This window comes from Pelophylax lessonae (genome assembly GCF_965119305.1).
Source record: "Pelophylax lessonae genome assembly, chromosome: 11".
Taxonomy (NCBI): domain Eukaryota; kingdom Metazoa; phylum Chordata; class Amphibia; order Anura; family Ranidae; genus Pelophylax; species Pelophylax lessonae.
In genome coordinates, this window is record NC_138778.1 from 170009282 (window position 1) to 170029813 (window position 20532).

At 44.5% G+C, this 20532-nt stretch overlaps 1 protein-coding gene across 1 annotated transcript in view; it reads left to right on the forward strand.

Moving 5' to 3' along the window:
* The first annotated feature begins 301 nt into the window (after nucleotides 1–301).
* LOC309566679 (lysozyme C-like) overlaps nucleotides 302–20532 on the forward strand; it is a 102528-nt gene continuing 82297 nt past the window's right edge. Inside the window, exon 1 of the mRNA XM_082271934.1 lies at nucleotides 302–454. Coding sequence (XP_082128060.1) covers nucleotides 316–454 — 139 coding nt within the window. The 5' untranslated portion in view covers nucleotides 302–315. The remainder of the gene's footprint in view (nucleotides 455–20532) is intronic.

Below are 20532 nucleotides of genomic sequence, written 5' to 3' on the forward strand. Positions count from 1 at the left end.
AGTAGACAGGCAGTGACTGTAAGGGATTCCAGAAGATCAGCATTACTGATATACAACAAAAAAAATGAAAGAAAAGAAAAACTTTATTCAATTCAAAACATTTTCTTTGGCAACCAAATGTCATTCAGTTAGGGCTAATGTAAACAAAGAATTTGGTGACAACTGTCACACCTAAACATCTTTTTTTAGTTCTCGAAATTGGCAATTGAAGAACCTCCTTGTTACAACCCATCATTTCTGTATGCACTCCACCTAATGTTGCACAATGGTAACCCATTATATTCCCCAGGAATCAAGGCTCAATCAGAACTCATCATGGCTCTACAGAAGATCATCGCTTTTTCCCTGCTCGTTGTTGCTGTCAGCAGCGTGAAAATGAACCGTTGTACTTTTATTAATAATCTAAAGAAAGTTCCAGGTCTAATTGGCTACAAGGGTTATACAGCGGGGGACTGTAAGTAATTTTCCACATATTTAGATTTCTATAGCTATTTGTATTATAATAATGAGAAAACACTGTATTTCAGCTTCATGCAAAAATTGCAGTTTTATGCAATTATGCTTTCCTGTAAAGCCCAATTAAAGTTGTTTTTATTATTATGCAGTCATATGCTTTTTTAATCTTTTAAAAGTGCTTTAGAGCTAAGTTAGATCTGGGCTGCTGGCCTCATGCAGAGCACAGTGGACTTGGTCTCCAGCGGTCTGACACTCCCCCTAATCAGTGCTCCAATCAACAATGCTCACTTTTTCTGAATATTGTTGTTAATTGGAGTACTGTGCAGGGGAGTGTTTTTCTTGCTATGCTTTAGGTGAGAGCAGCAGTCCAGATCCCCAGCATGCTGCAATTGGTCATTAAAAATGTAGAAATTTATTTTTACATAAAGCCAGCATATTTACCTAAATCTGTCTTAATATTAGCTGCTATATATACCCCTACACAGAAGTTCAGATGTTATGCCTGCCTCCAAAGACATCCAAAAAATGCCCAAAAAAACGCCTGCTACAAAAACGCCCAGGTGTGTTGTTGCAGGCGTTTTTTTTGGGTATTTTTTGGGCGTCTTTGGAGGCAGGCATAACATCTGAACTTCTGTATAGGGGTATACACACACACACACATATATGTATTTATACACATACACACATATAGGTGTGATAGGAGCGAAGTCCTATGCCTGTTAATTATTTCATTAGCGCTGGCATAGTGTTCTGCTACTTTCACACCTATATATGTGTGTGTATATACTCCTACACAGAAGTTCAGATGTTATGCCTGCCTCCAAACACGTCCACAAAAAAGCCCTATAAACGCCTGCAACAAAAAGCCTGGTGTGAAAATAGCGAAGCCACTATCCTGTTCTACTGCAATTCTAATACAAACAAACTTTTTTTTCTGGTTCTGGACATGCTACAGAGCTGAAACTTCACAGGTACACTTTTTAAACTCCCCAGACACTAAATCCAAAGAAATCTCTTTTTTTTTTTTTCAATCATTTTTTTCAATAATTGGCTCTCTATCAAAAATGACAATTTTTAAGAACTTTTTTTGTGTGATTAATAGTCCCTGGGGCATGACCCAGAACCCTAGGCACTTTTTAGGGGCATTTATTGGGTTTTATGGCTTCAAAATGGTGTTTTTTGATTACCGAAGTTCGGGTCCCATTGATTTCAATGGGGTTTTGAAATCCGGGCCGAACTTTCGGGAAGTTCGGGTGTTCTGGTCGAACCGAACTTTTCAAAAGTTCGATCATCCCTACTCCCTAATGCAGTTAAAGCAATGAAAAACTGACAGTGGTTCTAACCACTCACTATTTTATCCAAAGCTAAAAAATGTTTAGCATTTAAATATTCTTGCTGGTGTCATCGTTTCAGTTGGGTTGGCCAATAAAACAGCTGGCATTTGTTTCAAGTGTTGTTCAGCCAAATTCTTTTTTTTTTTATAGATAGTGTGGGGGAGGATTGAAAGTGCCCCTGTTCTCCTTCATCCAGAGAGGGGGCACTCTAATACAAGAGGTGTGTTACTGGCCAGATCACCAGGTGAAAACAGAGAGTAAAAAAAGCCAAAAAATAAAACAAATACAACCACCACAACTAAGGATTGGTAACCTGCCATATACTGTATTACATTTTTGGTTTTGGATTTAATCTGGCTTTATGTTCACAATGATCATAAATGGAAAGCTACCTGGCCAGTTGATTTGGGAGTATTGGTAAATGGGATTTACCTAAAAAGCCCATCGCCAGCAATTTTTTTTTTAAGTAAGATAGAAAAAGGTACCGTTGCCACCTTTTTTAGAACTGCCTGTTTGCTGCTGCAAAAAAACAGCTGCTAATAAGTGTGCCTGTAAATTCTGTACCACAATCTTGAAATCTTGGGTCTATCTTTTGCTTTCTGTGCACCACTGAAGCCTTGATGAAAAAAAGGAGGGTGAGGGAGTTGGAAAATTCTGGCCTCCAACATGCTTTGGGTAATACACAGATTTTGTGGATATATCTTTGGATTCCAATTTTTTGATGTGGCATTCATGTACTTTCTCTGATTCCAATTTGAAACGGCCTTGCTTGCTTTTCTGTGCTTCATGTGAGAGGTGCCTTAACCACTTGCCTACAGTGCACTTTCACCCCCTTCCTGCCCAGACCGATTTTCAGCTTTCAGCGCTCTCACACTTTGACTGAGAATTACTCAGTCATGCAACACTGTACCCATACAAAAATTGTGTCCTTTTTTTCACACAAATAGAGCTTTCTTTTGATGGTATTTGATCAATACTGGGTTTTTTATTTTTTGTGCTATAAATAAAAAAAGACTGAAAATATCGTGAAAAAACGCATTTTTCTTTGTTTCTGTCATAAAATTTTGCAAATTAGTCATTTTTCTTCACAAATTTTGGCCAAAATTTATACTGCTACTTATCTTTGGTAAAAAAAACCCAAATAAGTGTATATTATTTGGTCTTTGTGAAAGTTATAGAGTCCACAAGTTATGGTGCTATTCATTGAAAATTGATCACACTTGATCACACCTGATGTACTGAAGGCCTATCTCATTTCTTGAGACACTAAAAGGTCAGGAAAGTACAAATACCCCCCAAATGACCCCTTTTTGGAAAGTAGACATTCCAAGGTATTTAATAAGGGGCATGATGAGTTTTTTGAAGTTGTAATTTTTTCCCACAATGCTTTGCAAAATGAAGATTTTTTTTTTTTATTTTTTTTTTTTTACAAATTGCCGTATTAACAGGTTATTTCTCTCACACAGCACATGTATACTTGCAACTACACCCCAAAACACATTCTACTACTCCGCCTGAGTATGGCGATACCACATGTGTGAGACTTTTTCACAGCCTGGCCACATACAGAGGCCTAACATCCGAGTAGCAGCGTCCGGCATTCTAGGAGCACAAATTACACATATCATTTCCTGACAACCTATCGCACTTTTGAAGGCCCTGGAGCACCAGGACAATGGAAACCCCCATAAAATGACCCCATTTTGGAAAGCAAACAGCCCAACGTATAATTTTTGAGGCATAATGAGTCTTTTGAATATGTCATTTTTTTCCACAAGTTTTTGGAAAATGTGGAAAGAAAATGAAAACACATTTTTTTTACACAAAGCTGTCCATTTATGCAATATTTCTAACACATCGCATGTACATAGCAAAACTTGCACCCCAAAATACATTCTGCTATTCCTCCTGAGTATGGCGATACCACATGTGTAACACTTTTTCACAGCCTGGCCACATACATAGGCCTCACATCCAAGTAGCGCTTTACACAAAGTTGTCCATTTATCCACTTTAAGACTGGGCCTATTTTTGACACTTGGTGTTTACAAGCTAAAATATTTTTTTTTTGCTAGAAAACTACTTTGAACCCCCAAACATTATATATTTTTTTTTAGCAGAGACCCTAGAGAATAAAATGGAGATCGTTGCAATATTTTTTATCACACCATATTTGCGCAGCAGTCTTCCAAATGCGATTTTTTTGAAAAAAATTCACTTTTTTGAACTAAAAAATAAGAAAACAGTAAATTTAGCCCAATTTTTTTCCATAATATAAAAGATAATGTTACGCCGAGTAATTAGATACCCAACATGTCATGCTTCAAAATTGCGCATGCTCACAGAATGGCGCCAAACATTGGTACTTAAAAATCCCCATAGGCAACATTTTAAAAATTTCTGCAGGTTACTAGCTTAGAGTTACAGAGGAGGTCTAGGGCTCAAATTATTGCACTCGCTCTAACGATCGCGGCGATACCTCACATGTATGGTTTGAACACCGTTTACATATGTGGGCGGGACTTGCGTATGCGTTTGCTTCTGCGCGCGAGCTAACGGGGACAGGGCGCTTTAATTTTTTTTTTTTTTTTTTTTCCTATTTATTTTATTTATTATTTTTTTATTTTTACACAGTTTAAAAAAAAAAATGTTTTGATCATTTTTATTCCTATTACAAGGAATGTAAACATCCCTTGTAATAGAAATTGGCATGACAGGTCCTCTTTATTGTGAGATCTGGGGTCAAAAAGACCTCACACCTCACAACTACACTAAAAAAGAAAAAAAAAAAAAAAAATTGTTGAAAGAGGGAAAAAAAAAAAGCAAAAAAAAAAAGCGGCCCTTTAAACCGGTTGCTAGGCAACGTCTTTTGACGTAGCTCCGGTCCTCCAAGACCATAGAGTTGAGTGAGGGCCATCTTGCCCTCACTCGACTTCCTGTCTCTGAGGATCCGGGACCGGATAGTTTTCCCCGCTGCCGGCGGGTCCGGTAAGCTGGGAAAACGTCTGGGACGCGGCAGGAGGGGGGGGGGGCACCTCTTCCCCTGCACCGTAAGGGTAATTCCGCGGCGAATCCGCCACTGGGACCACCCTTATCTGAAAGCCGACCGCCCGCCGTTTCAAAAAATACCGGGGTTATGGGGGCTATCTGCTGCCATAACCCCAGTATTTAGCTTTTAATGGCCGACGCATATAGTCGTTAGGCGGTCAGTAAGTGATTGCATGTATATGGCAAACAGGTGACGATGACTGACGGGGTGACAGGTGACGATGACTGACGGGGTGACAGGTGACGATGACTGATGGGGTGACAGGTGACGATGATTGATGAGGTGACAGGTGATGATGATTGATGAGGTGACAGGTGACGATGATTGATGAGGTGACAGGTGATGATGATTGATGGGGTGACAGATGACGATGATTGATGGGGTGACAGATGACAGTCACTGACGGGGTGACATGTGATGATGATTGATGGGGTGACAAGTGACGATGACTGATGGGGTGTCAAGTGACGATGACTGATGGGGTGACAGGTGACGGTGATTGATGGGGTGACAGGTGACGGGCGATGGTCACTGATGGGTGACAGGTGACGGGCGATGGTGCACGGCGGTACTGATGGCAGTCTCTGGTGACCGGTGAACTTTAGGCTATGTTCACATGTGAGCGTAGCGATCACGGTCAGAATCACTGCGATTCTGCCCGTGATCCAGAAATCATTGCAAATTGCGGGGCGCCTGTGCGTTGCCCGTGATTTGCAATAGCACCCCAAACGCTGTGCGATGTTGCTGCCATTTCCGCCTGCCGAATCGCAGTAACATCGCGCAAACAACGCATGACGCCCCAAAGAAACTCTTGTACCTTTTTTGGGCGTCATGCGATGTTTGCGCGATGTTACCGCGATTCGGCAGGCGGAAATGGCGGCAACATCGCACAGCGTTTGGGGTGCTATTGCAAATCAGGGGCAACGCACAGGCGTCCCGCGATATGCAATGATTTCCGGATCCCGGGCAGAATCGCAGTGATTCTGCCTGCGATCGCTGCGCTCACATGTGAACGTTATGGGTGTCAATTTCTGGGCACTGATGAGGTGACTGTTGGGTGACAGGTGACATTGGGGGGGGCTGAGGACTGTGTGGGGACCTTTATTTGTGTGATTTTTACTTTGTGACATGTGTACAGAGCAGTAACTCACTATTTCTAGCTCTTCTCCCCTCATACTGGAAGCTGTATGAGGAGAGAAGAGCTAGTAACACTGAGTTACTGCTCTTTGTTTACATTTTCTGATCGGCTGTGAATGGATTCACAGCCGATCACATAGTAAACAGTCACTGTCAGTGACTGTTTACTACCGCCGGTGACAGCTGTGTTCCTACGGAACACAGTGCCACCGACATGACCGCGCTGCGCGCTCCCGATCGCGCATGCGCGGTCATCTAGTGGGCGCCTTCATTGTGATCGGCTGTGTCATTGGAACACAGCCGATCACGTGGGAAACAGCCGCGCCCATTGGCTGTTTCCCCCCTGCCGGTGACGGGGGGTGTCCCGGGGACACCCCGACACCGGCAGTGCAGGGCGGCGCGCCCGCGATCGCGCGCCTGCCCTGCTTAAAGTGCCGCCGTCATATGACGGCGGCCCAGGATAATGGTCGCACCGCTCCGCCGTCATATGACGGCGGGCGGGCGGCAAGCGGTTAATGTGTCAAAATGCTGTGTGCACCACCAACTCCACAACACTGCGTGGTGGTAGAATTACCTTGGAGAGGCAGCATCATCTACCTATCTCTCCTTTAAATAAGTGTTAAATATTGTAATATGGACACATTTGCATACTTCTTGCTCATACTTTATGTTCTCCCTTCAGTGTTTTATGTATGCTCTTTACCTGCAGATACTTGCTTGGCAAGTCACATTAGTGGCTATGAAACAGCACTCCACAACAGTCCCACTGAGTATGGATTATTGCAGATAAACTCCTATTTTTGGTGTGATGATGATCACACAGCTGGCCGCAAGAACCTGTGTGGAGTTAAATGCAATGGTAAGAATTGAACGAAAAGACGGGTTTGGAAAACAAAACATACTGGACTGAATATTTTTATAGGTACCTAAAAAAACTAGTTGGCAGCTGGTTGTAAATGCCTGATTGCAATTGCAAATTGTAATAAGTGCAGAATGCACAACAGTGCTATGTATAGTAAGTCTATGTCAGCTTCACGAGTTTTTCTCAGACATTGATAAGAATAGGTGTAGCTTATATTGCTCTCAATAATGATTTGCTTTAAAGCAGAGCTCCACCCAAAAGAGGAAGCCCTGCTTGTGTGCCCCCTTCCCCCTCCGTTGCCACATTTGGCACCTTTTGGGGGGGGGGGGGAGCAAGAACTGGTTTTAACAGGTACCTGCTTCTACTTCCAGCTAAGTTTCGCAGTTCCCAAAGTGAGCCGGAAGTTCACCCCCCTTCCCCCTACAGCTGGCCCATTCACAGAGCGCAGCACGATTCACACATGCTCAGTAGGAAACCGACCATGAGGCTGCTGATCATTATGCATGAATCCAATAAAACTGGTGGGCCATGAGTTGAAATCAGCCCTGGGCCAACAACACAGTTAATGAATTAATCACTGCCCAACTGCCAAAGGAACATTATGCAAGTATGCATATTCAGATTAGATAAATATGTGTATTTAGGCCTTTAAAGTAGAATTTGGAGCACTGTATATCCACTCCTCATGTTGGCTCATTTCTGGGTGAACACAAAAGTTATCATCTGGGAACATTCAATCGAACTGTTAAGTTCCTTCCTTGATAAGGCTCATGTGGTACATATACAGTAGAAATGCAATTGTTGCCAAGTTTGACCATAACTTGATCTAAAGTCTGTAGATATAACACAAATAAGGAATAGGTCTACTGCCCAAAAAAATGTAACTACAGTAGTAGCAGCCAATGCAGGTGCTTGGAGCCTTTGGGCAAAGAAGGCCCAGTCCACATCAGATAAAGGATTAGAAAAAAATAAAAAATTGATTGCCTGCTGTATTCATCAGTTTCCCCAGTGTAGCTTCTGATTTACTAGGCATTGATCCAACTGTCGAAACCAGCTTGGCTCTGGCTAGCCAAAAAGGAGAATTTACTCTCCACAGGGTCCATGCAACATCATCTACCAAGGAAGAAGCTGAATCTATAAGTAATCCTGACTTTCCCTGCAAACTGGGAAGTGAATCTTTCAGATTATCTGGTTACAGCTTAAAAATGTTTGATCCGTGGCCACCATTGTTGAAGAGTATCAACCGAACCCCAATCGGGTTTTTGTTGTAGGCCATGCCCAGCTGACCACCAGTGGCAAGAGACTGTAAATAGCCCTGTCTTCAATCAGGGTATACAGCCCAATTCAAGTTTATAAGAACTCCCTGCGTGGCCACCAATGGAGAAAAAAATTCAGGCTGAAGGATGTTGGGATGCCATAACTGTCATGCGGAGGTAAAAAAGCAGCTGGGAAGAGAGTTTCCAGGTTAGTTTAGGTTAAGGAGGTGTAGTTGCATGAGTGGCAGTGATGGACTAAATTGAAAGAATTGGTTTTAGATAATTGGTAGTTAGCAAAAGCAATATCGCCCACATGTTTTGGGGGTTTGAGTTTCTCCTACTTTAAGGCTCTTAGAAACAAGAACAGAACCTGCTGTGGGTGCTTGGGACGCTTTGTCTCGGACTTAGATTGTTCCAGGGTGTCTGTGTTTACTAAAAGCATTGACGAAAGAGAAACCCAATCCTCTGAAATGCATTGGTTGTATCGGTTCTACTTATTACCCATAACGCCTGCAACCAAACTTTTATTGTGTATGACTCTTTGCTTGAAGTGCTTCTAACTGAACACCACATACATAACATATTATCAATTAGTTAAGAAGCACCATACAAGGACACACATCAATTAATTAAAAGGAAGCCAGTGCCACAAATAATATGAAAACCAATGCAAACTTAGTGTGCCGCTCAGACTCTGTTGAATCAGGGTGTGTATGGATTTTTGAGTACCGCCACTGGGAGTGTCAGCATGGGATGGAGCTTGTCCCAGCTCCTGCTATGGCTTGTACAAAAGAAAAGGATACCTATAGCTGCACATCCGTGTGGTCCCTGAAATCAGTGTGAAAGTGGAAACCACAGCCTGGACTCCAGGCAGGCCATGCCCCCAGAGTGGGAAATTCTGATTGAAGTCCCAAGGGAAGGGATATCTACACATAGGGCTACCAGCCCAACATATATCAATTTTGCTGACATTTAGGTAAAATACCCCTGCCCCGTCCTTTCTCATTAGTAGGTATAATTTCTGTGGCTGAGGACTGCTGTCTTTGCTGGCTTCACCAACTTCTCCTGCGTCCACTCCACTATGCTTGCTCAGAGTCTGCCCACAGTCAGAGAGCTGGGAGAGAGAGACTGGGGGGATACGTGCAAGAAGGTTGTAGAGACCAAGTACATGTCGTATAAAAAAAGGGCATTTGTACAGAAGAACAACACAGCACAACACTAACACCTTTCCAGACTTAAGCTCCATCCTGGACCTGCTGTTTCCCAGGCTCATTAATAAATATAAATAAAGCAGAAGCAACATCTCTGCATACAACACCATACATGGAAGACATCAAAGGACCCTTAAGGCCTAAGTGTTTTTTTGAATAGGATTCTTCTCATTCTAAATCGGTGCTGCATTTTTTTCCCTTCTATTGTCTCCTAGAGTTGGTTCTTACTCTAATGGCTGGTTTTTTTCCAACAGGATTCATAAATATGGACATTATATGGGCTTTTGTTTTCTTACTAGTTTATTTGTTTTATTGCACTCCCACTGATGACTGCTGGGATCTAAATGCTTCATGACAAGAACCAAAGGGCTTCCTGTGGTCCTCAGGCTAGCACCAGGAGAAGTGCCTCTGAGTGCTTGTATTGTACTTAAAGTTCTAAAAGCTTGCCTAATAAATATATGCTGTGCTAAATTTAATAAGGATTAATATCACCATTATTAACACAATGTTTCATTATTTTTCTTCTTCCAATTTAGCCTTACTGGATACTGATATTAAAGATGATTTGCAGTGCGTTAAGAGAATTGCACAGGATCCTAATGGACTGGGGGCTTGGTAAGTGATCAATAGAGATATAGAATATTTTTCTTTTCTTTTTTTTTTTTTTCCATAAGAAATTTTTATTAAGATTTAAATAGGAAACATACAAAATATACACGTTACATGAGTACAGATACATGGAGTGTATACAAAAAAAGGGCTGGTATGTTAATAAAGGATTGACATAACATAGCAAAAACAACTAGAATATACATCAGTATGATTGTAGCGGGTTTATGCAGAGCATTCACATATATAACATGGCCAGGTGCTGGTCTAACCTGTATGACGGGGTCCCTTGACGCAGGGAGCCCGTCTAACTGAGGACAGGCAGGAAAAAGGAGTCATGAGCCACAGCGGCATCTTTTACTGGGTACTGTTAGCCAGGTTGTATATAGGGTAGGGGTTGATTTTGGCCAAGAGGCAAGAAAGGACCCACTGGCTATAGAGTAGTGAGTCATTTTCACCAGATAAAGAGGACGAACAACAGATTGGGTGGGAAGGATGGGAAGGGAAAGGAGGGGAGGGGGGGTGGGAAGATAGAAGGGGGGAAGTGAGGAGAGGGTAAAGAGGAAGGGGGAGAAAGGGAGGGGTGAAGGGATGTAAAGGGGTGATAAGGGGTTGGGGATGGAAAAGGTAAGAGGGGATGAAAGCAGGGCGGTACGTGGTCAAAGGTGTTTCAGTAATCAACATTAAGATGGGAGAACAAATGGGAATAGAACGTGATTATATTCTCAAATCCTGGTAGAATGCTTGAGTTTATGTTGGGGGGCCCTTAGTCTCCATAATCGTTTTGTATGTGGTGGTATCCTTGAACCGGATCCAATCTATCCATTGGGCTGAGAATCTGTGAATTTGATCATTTGAAATGCTGATTAGTTCTTCCATTTCCTCAATTCTATTGAGTCTAAGAAACCACTCCTTAGACGATGGAATGGAGGTTGATTTCCAGTGGCATGGTAGGCATAGTTTGGCAGCGTTTAGCATGTGACGGGCAAGAATCGGCCTGCGCGCGTTGTGTGTATCTAGGACATGGTTGAGAAGGAAATGGCCAGGGGTCAGGAGGAGATCACAAGACGTGACCTCACGCACCAACCTGTGAACCATCTCCTAGAAGGGCTGAATAATGGCACAGTTCCACCAGATATGGAGCATGGAGCCGGGTTCCTTCTGACACCTCCAGCAGGTGTCTAGAACTCCTGGTTGAAATTTATGAATTCTGTCTGGTGTTCTGTACCAGCGCGTTAGAATTTTATACCCATTTTCTTGGGTTGTGACGTTGACAGAGGCCTGATGTACTGAGCGACATATAGATTCCCATTCTTTCTCAGAAAGAGAGAGTTGGAGGTCACGGGACCAGGCCTGTGTAAAGGGGGCCAGAGAAGCTGAAGGGGCGTCAAGTAAGTGGCCATAGAGTTCAGAAATCAAATGTCGCTGGGGCTTGGCTCGGATACTGATAGCTTCCAGGGGAGTCGGGGATCTCGACCAATCTCTAGAGGTGGCTGACGTGGTAAGAAAATGTCGTATCTGGAAGTAGGACCAGAGTGGGAGAGTGTAAGGGGCTAGGGAACGATTGATCTCCTCCCACGATAGGAGATTCCCATCTTTAAAGAATTGTTGGGCAAGTATTTCTTGGTGGGGCCAACTGTGCCGAAGGAAGTTTATTAAATTGCCAGGTGGAAATGCGGGGTTCATCCTCAAGGAGGTCAAGGGGCCAACTTGCGGGTTGATCTGGAGCTTTTTCCACCACTTGTCATGGGCCAGGAGCGGTGGGCCAATTAAAGGGTGGCATTTAAGGGTTGGAGAGACTGAAGAGAGGGGCATCCAAGCCAGTAGGTGAAGTGGGATCTCCGAAAAGGTGTTTTCAAGATTAACAACCGATTTACAAGAGGAGTGGAGATTCCAGTCCAGAAGTCTAGCCAGGATGCAGGCCTTGTGATAGATTTGTAGATCAGGAAGGCCCAAGCCACCTTTGTGTTTAGGTGCCGTCAGGCGGGTGAATTTGATCCTGGGAAGTTTCCCGTCCCATAGGAATTGAGAACTGCTAGCCCGGAGGGTCGAGAAGAATGATGTCGGGAGTTGGATGGGAGCTGCCTGAAAAAGATATAGCAGTCTGGGGAGAATGGACATCTTGAGTAGGGCAGCTCTGCCAAACCACGAAATGCGTAAATTCTTCTACGTCCGCATGTCACAGCAGATAGATGATATGGTGTCAAAAAGAGGGAATCAAGGCGACGAGGTATATGTATGCCCAGATAGGGGATGGAAACCGGTGCCCACAGGAAAGGAAAGTTGGCTTTGCATCTCTCCACGCCTGCATCAGGGAGAGTGACATTCAGGGCCATGGACTTGGAGTAATTTACTTTAAGGTTTGAAAGAGAGTGGAAGAGTGCTAGATCTTGCAGCAAGTTGGGTAAGGAGATGTGCGGTTGGGAGAGAAAGAGCAGCATATCATCTGCAAAGGCCGCTACCTTGTGGGTGGTGTCGCCTATCGGAATCCCGCGGACATTGGGGTTTGAGCGGATCATATTTAAGAAGGGTTCCAGAGAGAGTACAAAGAGGATGGGGGACAGGGGACATCCCTGTCGAGTACCATTGGAAAGGTGGAAGGCGTCCGACAGGTGGCCATTGACCCGTACTCAGGCTATCTGATTGGTGTACAGGGCGCGTATGCTCAGTAACATTCTCTCTCGTAGTCCTATAGATGTCAGCATAGATGAGAGATAATCCCAGGCCACTCTGTCGAACACCTTTTCCGCGTCCAGGGAGAGAAAAATCCAGGGGAAGTTGTGGGAGGTAAGCCAATGGTGGACATTTAGTGCCCTAGTAGTGTTGTCCCGCGCCTCTCTCCCCAGGACGAACCCAACTTGGTCTAAAGAGACCAGGGAAGGGAGGAGCGGGACAAGACAGTTTGCCAAGATTTTGGCATAAAGTTTGGCGTCAACATTTAGAAGAGAGATAGGACGATAACTGGAAACAAGCGTATCATCCTTACCTTCCTTCGGGATCACTGTGATGTATGCCTCTGGAAGCGACGTAGAATGGTGTTGGGATTCTGCAAGACTCCTAAAAGCTCTAACAAAGTGAGGTTTAAGTATGTCTTCAAAGGCTCGAAAGTAAAGCAGGGGAAGACCGTTTGGTCCAGGTGCTTTATCCGGTTTCTGTTCAAACGGTTTTTATTAAGGCAGAAGGAATGTAGTACAAAACAATACCAATAGGTAACAGTGGTGCATAACAGATGAATACACGTCAAAATGACATCATGAACAGCAAGTAGTAGCATAACAATCAGGTTAAGGTATAGGAAAGGGGCAAGCTGGGCGCCCGGAATACAGGTACAAGGGATAAACACAGTGCACAGGGGCGGCTGGGGGTAGGGCAAAAAGGGAAGCCGTAGTGCAGCAAAAGTTCGTGGTCCAGCCACAATAGGGAAACAAATTAGGTAGCGGCCAACTCGAGGCAACAAAGGGGGGGGGAGAAAAAGAAGGGAGTAAGAGGGGCAAGGAGGACGGGGGGGGCTTTATCCGGTTTCATCTCACGGAGAACCCTAGAAAACTCCTCTGTGGTGATGGGGGATTCAAGAGCTTCGGCATCTTGGGTGGAGAGGGGAGATAGGCCATGAGATTTGAAAAAATTCTCGAGTTGGGCTGTCCTTGAGGCAGTCTGAGAAGGGCTGCTCGGGGTGGGGGAAAGGTTGTATAAGCCCTTATAAAATTCTTCGAATTGGCAGGCGATAGCCACATTAGAGGAGTGTAGGGTACCAGCTGAGTCTCCGATTGTGTGGATGGAGGTAAGGTTGGTTTTAGCACAGGTGGCCCGAGCCAGGAGGCGACCACTTTTATTTCCTTGCTCATAAAACACTTTACGGCTAAGGACTAGCCTACGATGTGCTTGGAGACCCAGTAGATCTTTCAAGCGTGTACGGATCTCGAGGAGTTCCGACCCGGCCGTTTGAGCGTTTGTAAACCGTCTCAAGGGTGGTCAGTCGGGAGTAGAGGTCTTGAAGTTCACGTTGGCGTGCTTTTTTCAGGGATGCTGCTATAGATAGGAGTTTGTCTCTAATTACGCACTTATGTGCTTCCCATTGAACTAGAGGTCCGGTGTCGGCGGTGTCGTTGATCTCGAAATAGTCTTTAAGTTTAGACGTCAAACTGGAGAGAACTGCTCCGTCTTTGAGGAGCGAGGGGTTCAACCTCCACGTTTTGGTCTTTGTGACGAGTTCAGGAAATCAGAGTGTCATGGTTATAGGACTATGGTCCGAGAGGACCCTAGGCTCAATAGAGGCTTCCGAAAGGAATTGCAGGTCTGGCTGTGAAAGAAAGATGTAATCGATCCTCGAGAATTTTGAGTGAGGGGCGGAGAAGAAGGTGTAATCCCTATCATTAGGGAAGAGTGTCCTCCAGGAATCATGGAGGTGCAAGGATCGAAGCTGGAGGTGGATTTGACGTAGTGCCCGGAATGGCAATACTGAAGCACTGGTTGAAGAATCTAGGAGGGGATTGAGAGGAGCGTTAAAATCTCCTCCAAATATTAAGAGCCCCGTAGTGAAGTCTGCGAGTTCTTGGCATACTGTTCGGAAGAAGGGTACTTGTTTGGTATTCGGTGCATAAATATTGGCCAGGGTGACTGGTCGGGTGTTGAGGTGGCCTTTAACAAAGAGGAATCTGCCCTCAGGATCCGATCTAACATCTAAAGGCTTGAAGTCAACTTGTTTGGAGAGTAAAATAGAAACACCACGTGACTTGGAGCCTTCAGATGTAGCATGAAACGCTGTGGGAAAGTGTTTATTAGAAAAGGAAAGCGGGTCGCCCGTTCTGAAGTGAGTCTCTTGTACTAGTACTATTTGGGCCCGTAATCTTAAGGCTTCGGCTAGGAATTGTGAGCGTTTTTCGGGGACGTTCAATCCCTGGGCGCTGGATGAAAGAATCTTGATAGTGCGTTGTGTTTTGATTACTGCAGGATCAGGCATGGTGGCGTCCACTCGAAAGGGAAGTTGGGTTAGGGAGTATGAAAGGGAGTGTCGGAGGGAGGGAAAGGATGAAGTAGGAGGGGGGGAAGAATAGGGAGGAATGGGAAGAGGTGGAAGGGGGAAGAAGTAGGGGGAAGAAAACAGGTAGGGGGACAAAGGGAAAGAGGCAAGAGAGGGGGTGGGGGAGTAGTGTGAGGAGGGACGGGAAGGAGGGGGCAGGAAAAAACACAAGGATGGAGAGAGCAGAAAAGGTCCCCTAGCCGACCTCTATCAGCAAATCGGATCAATCAACCGCTAGAGGAGGGGTAGGGGGGAAGACACAAAGTGTCACAGGTCAACAAACAGTTATGAACTGTCGTTGAGGTGGGGAACAATAGTCTGGGCACGGCCCCAAGTCAGGCATGGGACGGCTCTGCACTGGGGATCAGCAGAGCAAGTATGGCAAATGTTGGTAGGTGCCTCATGCAAACTGGCTAAGAGGGTCATTGGGTGCATTAAGGTGGTGATGTGAGGTGGGGATCAACGGATGCCCATCAAGGAAAGAGTTTTTAACCATTGCAACTGTAACAAAATCAAGTGAAATATGGCACAACATAAAAAGACTAGCAACGGTAACTGAAACAGGTAAATTGTACCATGAGGAGGGAGATAATAAAGTCAACAACATAACAGGTCTGTATATGCAGTAAGTAGTTAGTGGGTTAGCGGTAGGTACTCCCAACCCAGTCCAGTCCCCCAGTCTTCAAGGGTCAATGAGGGGGAGGGAAAACAAAACAAAAAGCCCCAAGGGAGATTTAGGGTCAGTCCTGGGAATGTAATCTGGGGGGGAGTGGCGATCCCCTCGGGATTATGCAAGGTTAAGCAGAGGTTGGCCAGGAAGGGGGGATGTAGGTAGTCGGGGGGGGGGTGAGACTGTGGTAGGAGCACTGTCAATCTGGTAGGAAGATCGGGGCTGCACAGGGGGGGGAATAGTCATAGGAGGCCAGAGGGAGAAGAGGGGGGGGGGATGAGGAGTCTGAAGGAGAATTGCAGTAGTCATTAACAGGAGGGGGGAGGGTGTGGGAGGGACAGTGGCAGAAGGTCTAGGATCTACTCTTACTCATTATCCCATAAATGACAATCCTATGGTACATAACGTCCCGATTACACTTTGTCACCTAGATGTGGTTATGGCAAGTTTACAAGTAAAGCAAAGCGGATCATCCCCCCCCTCCCCCCACACAGCATTCAAGTGTTAATCCCCATATACGATACATTTGTCAGGAGCTAGTGGTAGACCGGCATTTAGATTGGACAGTAATTGACTAATATAGCAGTAAGGAGAAATCTTTTGCAGCAAGTGGTGATGCGGGGAGTACGATATCCGGGGGGAGGGTGTTGAGCATCGCGGTTTGTGAAGTAAGGTCTGTCAGACCAATAGTTCCGGATCTTCAGAAGAGCTGCATCGGCAGATTGGAACCTGTGGAAAGTCAAGGGGAGAGAAAAACAAAGGGGGAATATTGGGGAGGATGAGGGTCAGTGACAGTTCCATGGGTGGCATATGGAAGGGACCGAATGATCAGGAGGGGGGGGGGAAAGTACGAACACTGGAACATGAGGGACAGTCTAATTCGAAAGGTGTCGGCTGCCAGCTGGCAGTAGTCAATGGATCAGAGGGGGCAGCAAGGTCCGTGATTATTAGTTGGATGAATCCACAATGGTGATGTCCAGGATAGGGGAGCATATGGAACATAAACGGGCAGGAGCAGGGGGGGATAGGGTAGGAGTACCTTTATAGGTGTTGCAAACAGACATCAGCGATCATCCTGAGAGTTCAAAGGTTCAGTTTCTCCCGATGGCGGGCTGGAGATCGGAGAGGGCTTGAGCGACGATCTTCTCTGTAGCGCATTGGAGTTGCATCATGTTGAGAATGGCGTCGTCTGCGCTGTCTACTCCTTTGTGCTTTAGTGGTAGTAGAGGCAGTAACTGAGATCCAGGGGTCCGGTGCATAAAACTCACCATACCAGTCAGGTAAGTCCATCACTGGAATCTCAAAGGCATCGCAGAAAGCAGGAATGTCATCAGGGACTTTCAAGGATGCGGACCTGCCTCGGAAGGTAGCAAAGAGGCAGAAAGGGAAGCGCCATCTGTACGTAATACCTCTGGTGCGGAGTGCTTCTAGTAGGGGCGCAAGGCTCTGCGATTTTGCAGAGTGATGGGCGAGAGGTCCTGGAAGAGTTTCAGCTCCGTCCCCTCGAACTGCACACGATCCCGGCCCCTTGCTTTCCGGAGAATGGCTTCTTTAAGGGGGTAACTCACCAGGCAACATATCACATCACGAGGTGGATCGGATTCTCCCGCTCGTGGGCATAGGGCCCGATGCGCCCTCTCAAAATTGATCGGGGTGTCAGCTGGCCTTTCAAGTAGGTCGTTAAAAATTGTGGTTAGCGAGGTGGTCAGGTCGGGGGGATCCACGGACTCTGGGAGGCCTCGTAGCCGGATATTATGCCTCCTACCTCGGTTATCCAGATCTTCCAGGTGGCGGTTAATCTCGATGAGGTGGGATGTGTACAGGTCTGTACCCCTCTGGAGTTGCTTGATGGCGGCCGCATGGGTGGCAGAGGCCTTCTCTGTGACGTCTAATCTGGCAGACACTGAGCGAAGTTCCGCTGCAAGTTCCTAAATGGCGGAGCCCAAAGTTTATTTAATATCAGCGGCCACATTTTGGAGATCCGTGAGGCTCGGAAGAGGTACCGCTGCGGTCGGCTGGGCTTGGGATCCAGTGGAGGTGGAGGAATGCTCCACAGGAGAGCTGGGCGCGGGGGCCGGGGAGGCCACGCGGCGGTCATTCTTCTGTGTGCGGAAGATGGCCAGGATGTTTCCCATGAGCCGGGTTTCTTGATCAGGCATCACCCGGCTGGCTGAAGCGCTGCGACCCGATCTTAGCATAGTAGGAAGGCTGTAGGCACCCGAAAAAACGAATTATAGATCCCCAGTGCACGGAGCCAAGCTAACATGCGGCCATTCGAGTCCGGTGCCAAGCCACGCCCCCAGAATATTTTTATTTTCTATACCTAGTTCTGAATGTTATATGTGTTTTTTTTTATTATTATTTTTATTATAAAATATGGTTTTTACATTTTTCCTCAGTTCTTCTGATCTTCAAGGCTCTTTAAGCCACTTTCTATATGCACTCATTTCAGCATCATTTGGACAATCTGTTTCAGCATGGCCAATTGTAGTCTCTTCCAGGGGCATTTGTAACAGCGTAATAACACAAAATAGAAATTGGGAGACAGGGACAGAGTGATGCCACCTTATAAAAGGAATTTTTTAAGCACAGCAACTTTCACCTTTTTTGCACATTGCATATTGTTGCACGAGGATTTGGGATCATTGTTTACTAATATTTTAATTTATATTTTTAATTGATATTTGAGCGCTGTCTCCTTGTATTGCATTATAAAAGGAAGCGCCTGTTTCTGATTCAAGACCATTTACTTTTTTTTCATTGGAAATTTTAGATGAGTTATATCTTTATTAGCAGCTATATATCCTAGTAATCCTTTAACCACTTCAGCCCCGGAAGGTTTTACCCCCTTAATGACCAGGCTATTTTTTGAAATTCGGCACTGCATTTCTTTAATGGAAAATTGCGCGGTCGTGAGACGATGTACCCAAATAAAATTGATGTCTTTTTTTCCCACAAATAGAGCTTTCTTTTGGCGGTATTTGATCACCTCTGAGGTTTTTAGATTTTGCACTATAAACAAAAAAAGCGACAATTTTGAAAAAAAAAATGCAATATTTTTTACTTTCTGTTATAAAACATTCCCAATAAAACTTTTTTAAAATTTTTATTTTTTTATCAGTTTAGGCCAATTTGTATTCTGCTACATAGTTTTGGTAAAAAAAATCCCAAAAAGCGTATTTTAATTGGTTTGCGCAAAAGTTATAGCATTTACAAACTACGGGGTAGATTTTTGGACTTTTTTTATTAGTAATAGCGGCAATCTGCCATTTTTAGTGGGACGGCGGACAAATCGGACCCTGACATTTTTGACACTTTTTGGGGACCAATGACACTAATACAGTAATCAATGCTAAATATTATGCTATTATACTGTTACTGTATAAATGACACTGGCAGGGAAGGGGTTAATACTGGGGGTGATCAAAGGGGTTAAATGTATGCCTATGTGCTTACTCACTGTGTGTGTGTAGGGGGGTGTTCTGTGACAGGCACAGACAGATCGCAGTTTCAGCTTAGCTAAAACTGCTGATCTGTCCCTGCCTGTCTGAGAGAAAATCCGCCTGCTTTGTTTACATAAGCAGGCGGGTCTTCTCTCTGTTTCCCGTACAATTGCGGGAGGAAGGCGGGAATCGCCGCCTCTCCTCCCATGGCCCGCCTCCCGCTGTGTCTAAACACACATGCACTCCAGTCACGTATTACTTTGTGACTGGACGAAGCCGAGCCCCCCTGCTGCAGTAAAAAGCCGGCGGGCGGTCAGCAAGTGGTTAAGACTGTCATCCCCCTGAGGAAGACTTAATCATTCCAAATGCGTTGGGACTCTAGATCTGTGTAAAGGGCACTACCATGTTTTCACCCCACGTTTTCACTGTGATAAGTGGTGCAATGATATGATATAACATATCTTTTTATTAATCTATGATATTATGTATGCAGTAAATTTATATTTTGTTTACACTTTTAATAGTTTGAGGGTATCACAAAGTCCCATTTCTCCCCTTTTCTCCCCTTTGTGGGTTTTCTACATTCATACAAGGGACTGATACCAAAGTTGTACAGTATACAGGTACACAAGGGTTATATCATGATGAAATGAAAATATCTTTAAAATCTTGGAAATCATCCCCTAAACCCTGTCATCTAACAACTAAGAGCTACCCTAAAAAAAAAAAAAAAAAATGTATGGGTTGAAGTAGAGAATGGGTGCAGTAAAGATTGCTGACTTTTTTACTTTTCAAAAGTGTTTATAATTAAGCTATTTACTTTTATGTTGTGTATTGTGTTTTGTGGTTTTTTTTTTTTTTTTTTTTACTTTATTAAAAAAAATGAATTGCCATTTGTATATATTTTTTTTTTTTTAGGCCTGTTTGGACACAACAGTGTAAAGGAAAGGATCTAAGTCAGTATACCAATGGATGCTAAATATAAAAAGGAGTGCCAGACCACATTCATAAAGGTGTCCAAAATGATTTATTGATTCATAAAGCAGCCAACATGTTTTGGGGCCAAAACACGCCCCTCCCCCCTCAGGGCTCAGTTGTTTCACTGGCATAATTCTGCTCCACCTAATTTCTTTGCAAGCAGTTTGTTTAAGATTTATTTGGCATCTCCTTCCTTGAATCCATTTAACCCCTTTGCTGCCACTGATGTATGTCTTATTTCAGCAACAGTGGGAGTTTTACACACAATGATCTTCAGGCCTAAAAGGATTATTTTAATGTGTGCAAAAATGGCAGCAAAAGGGTTCAGCACCTGTAGATATTAATGGACCCTAATAAAGGGGAATGTATTTTGCCCCAATAAAGGTTGGATATTTTATGAATCATTAAAGCTGTTTTGGACTCCTTTATGAATTTATTATTGGATTTCTGCTTTTGGTTTAAGCTCTGAGTCACGTTCTTTGGTGCCCATTGGAGGGTAATCCTTGT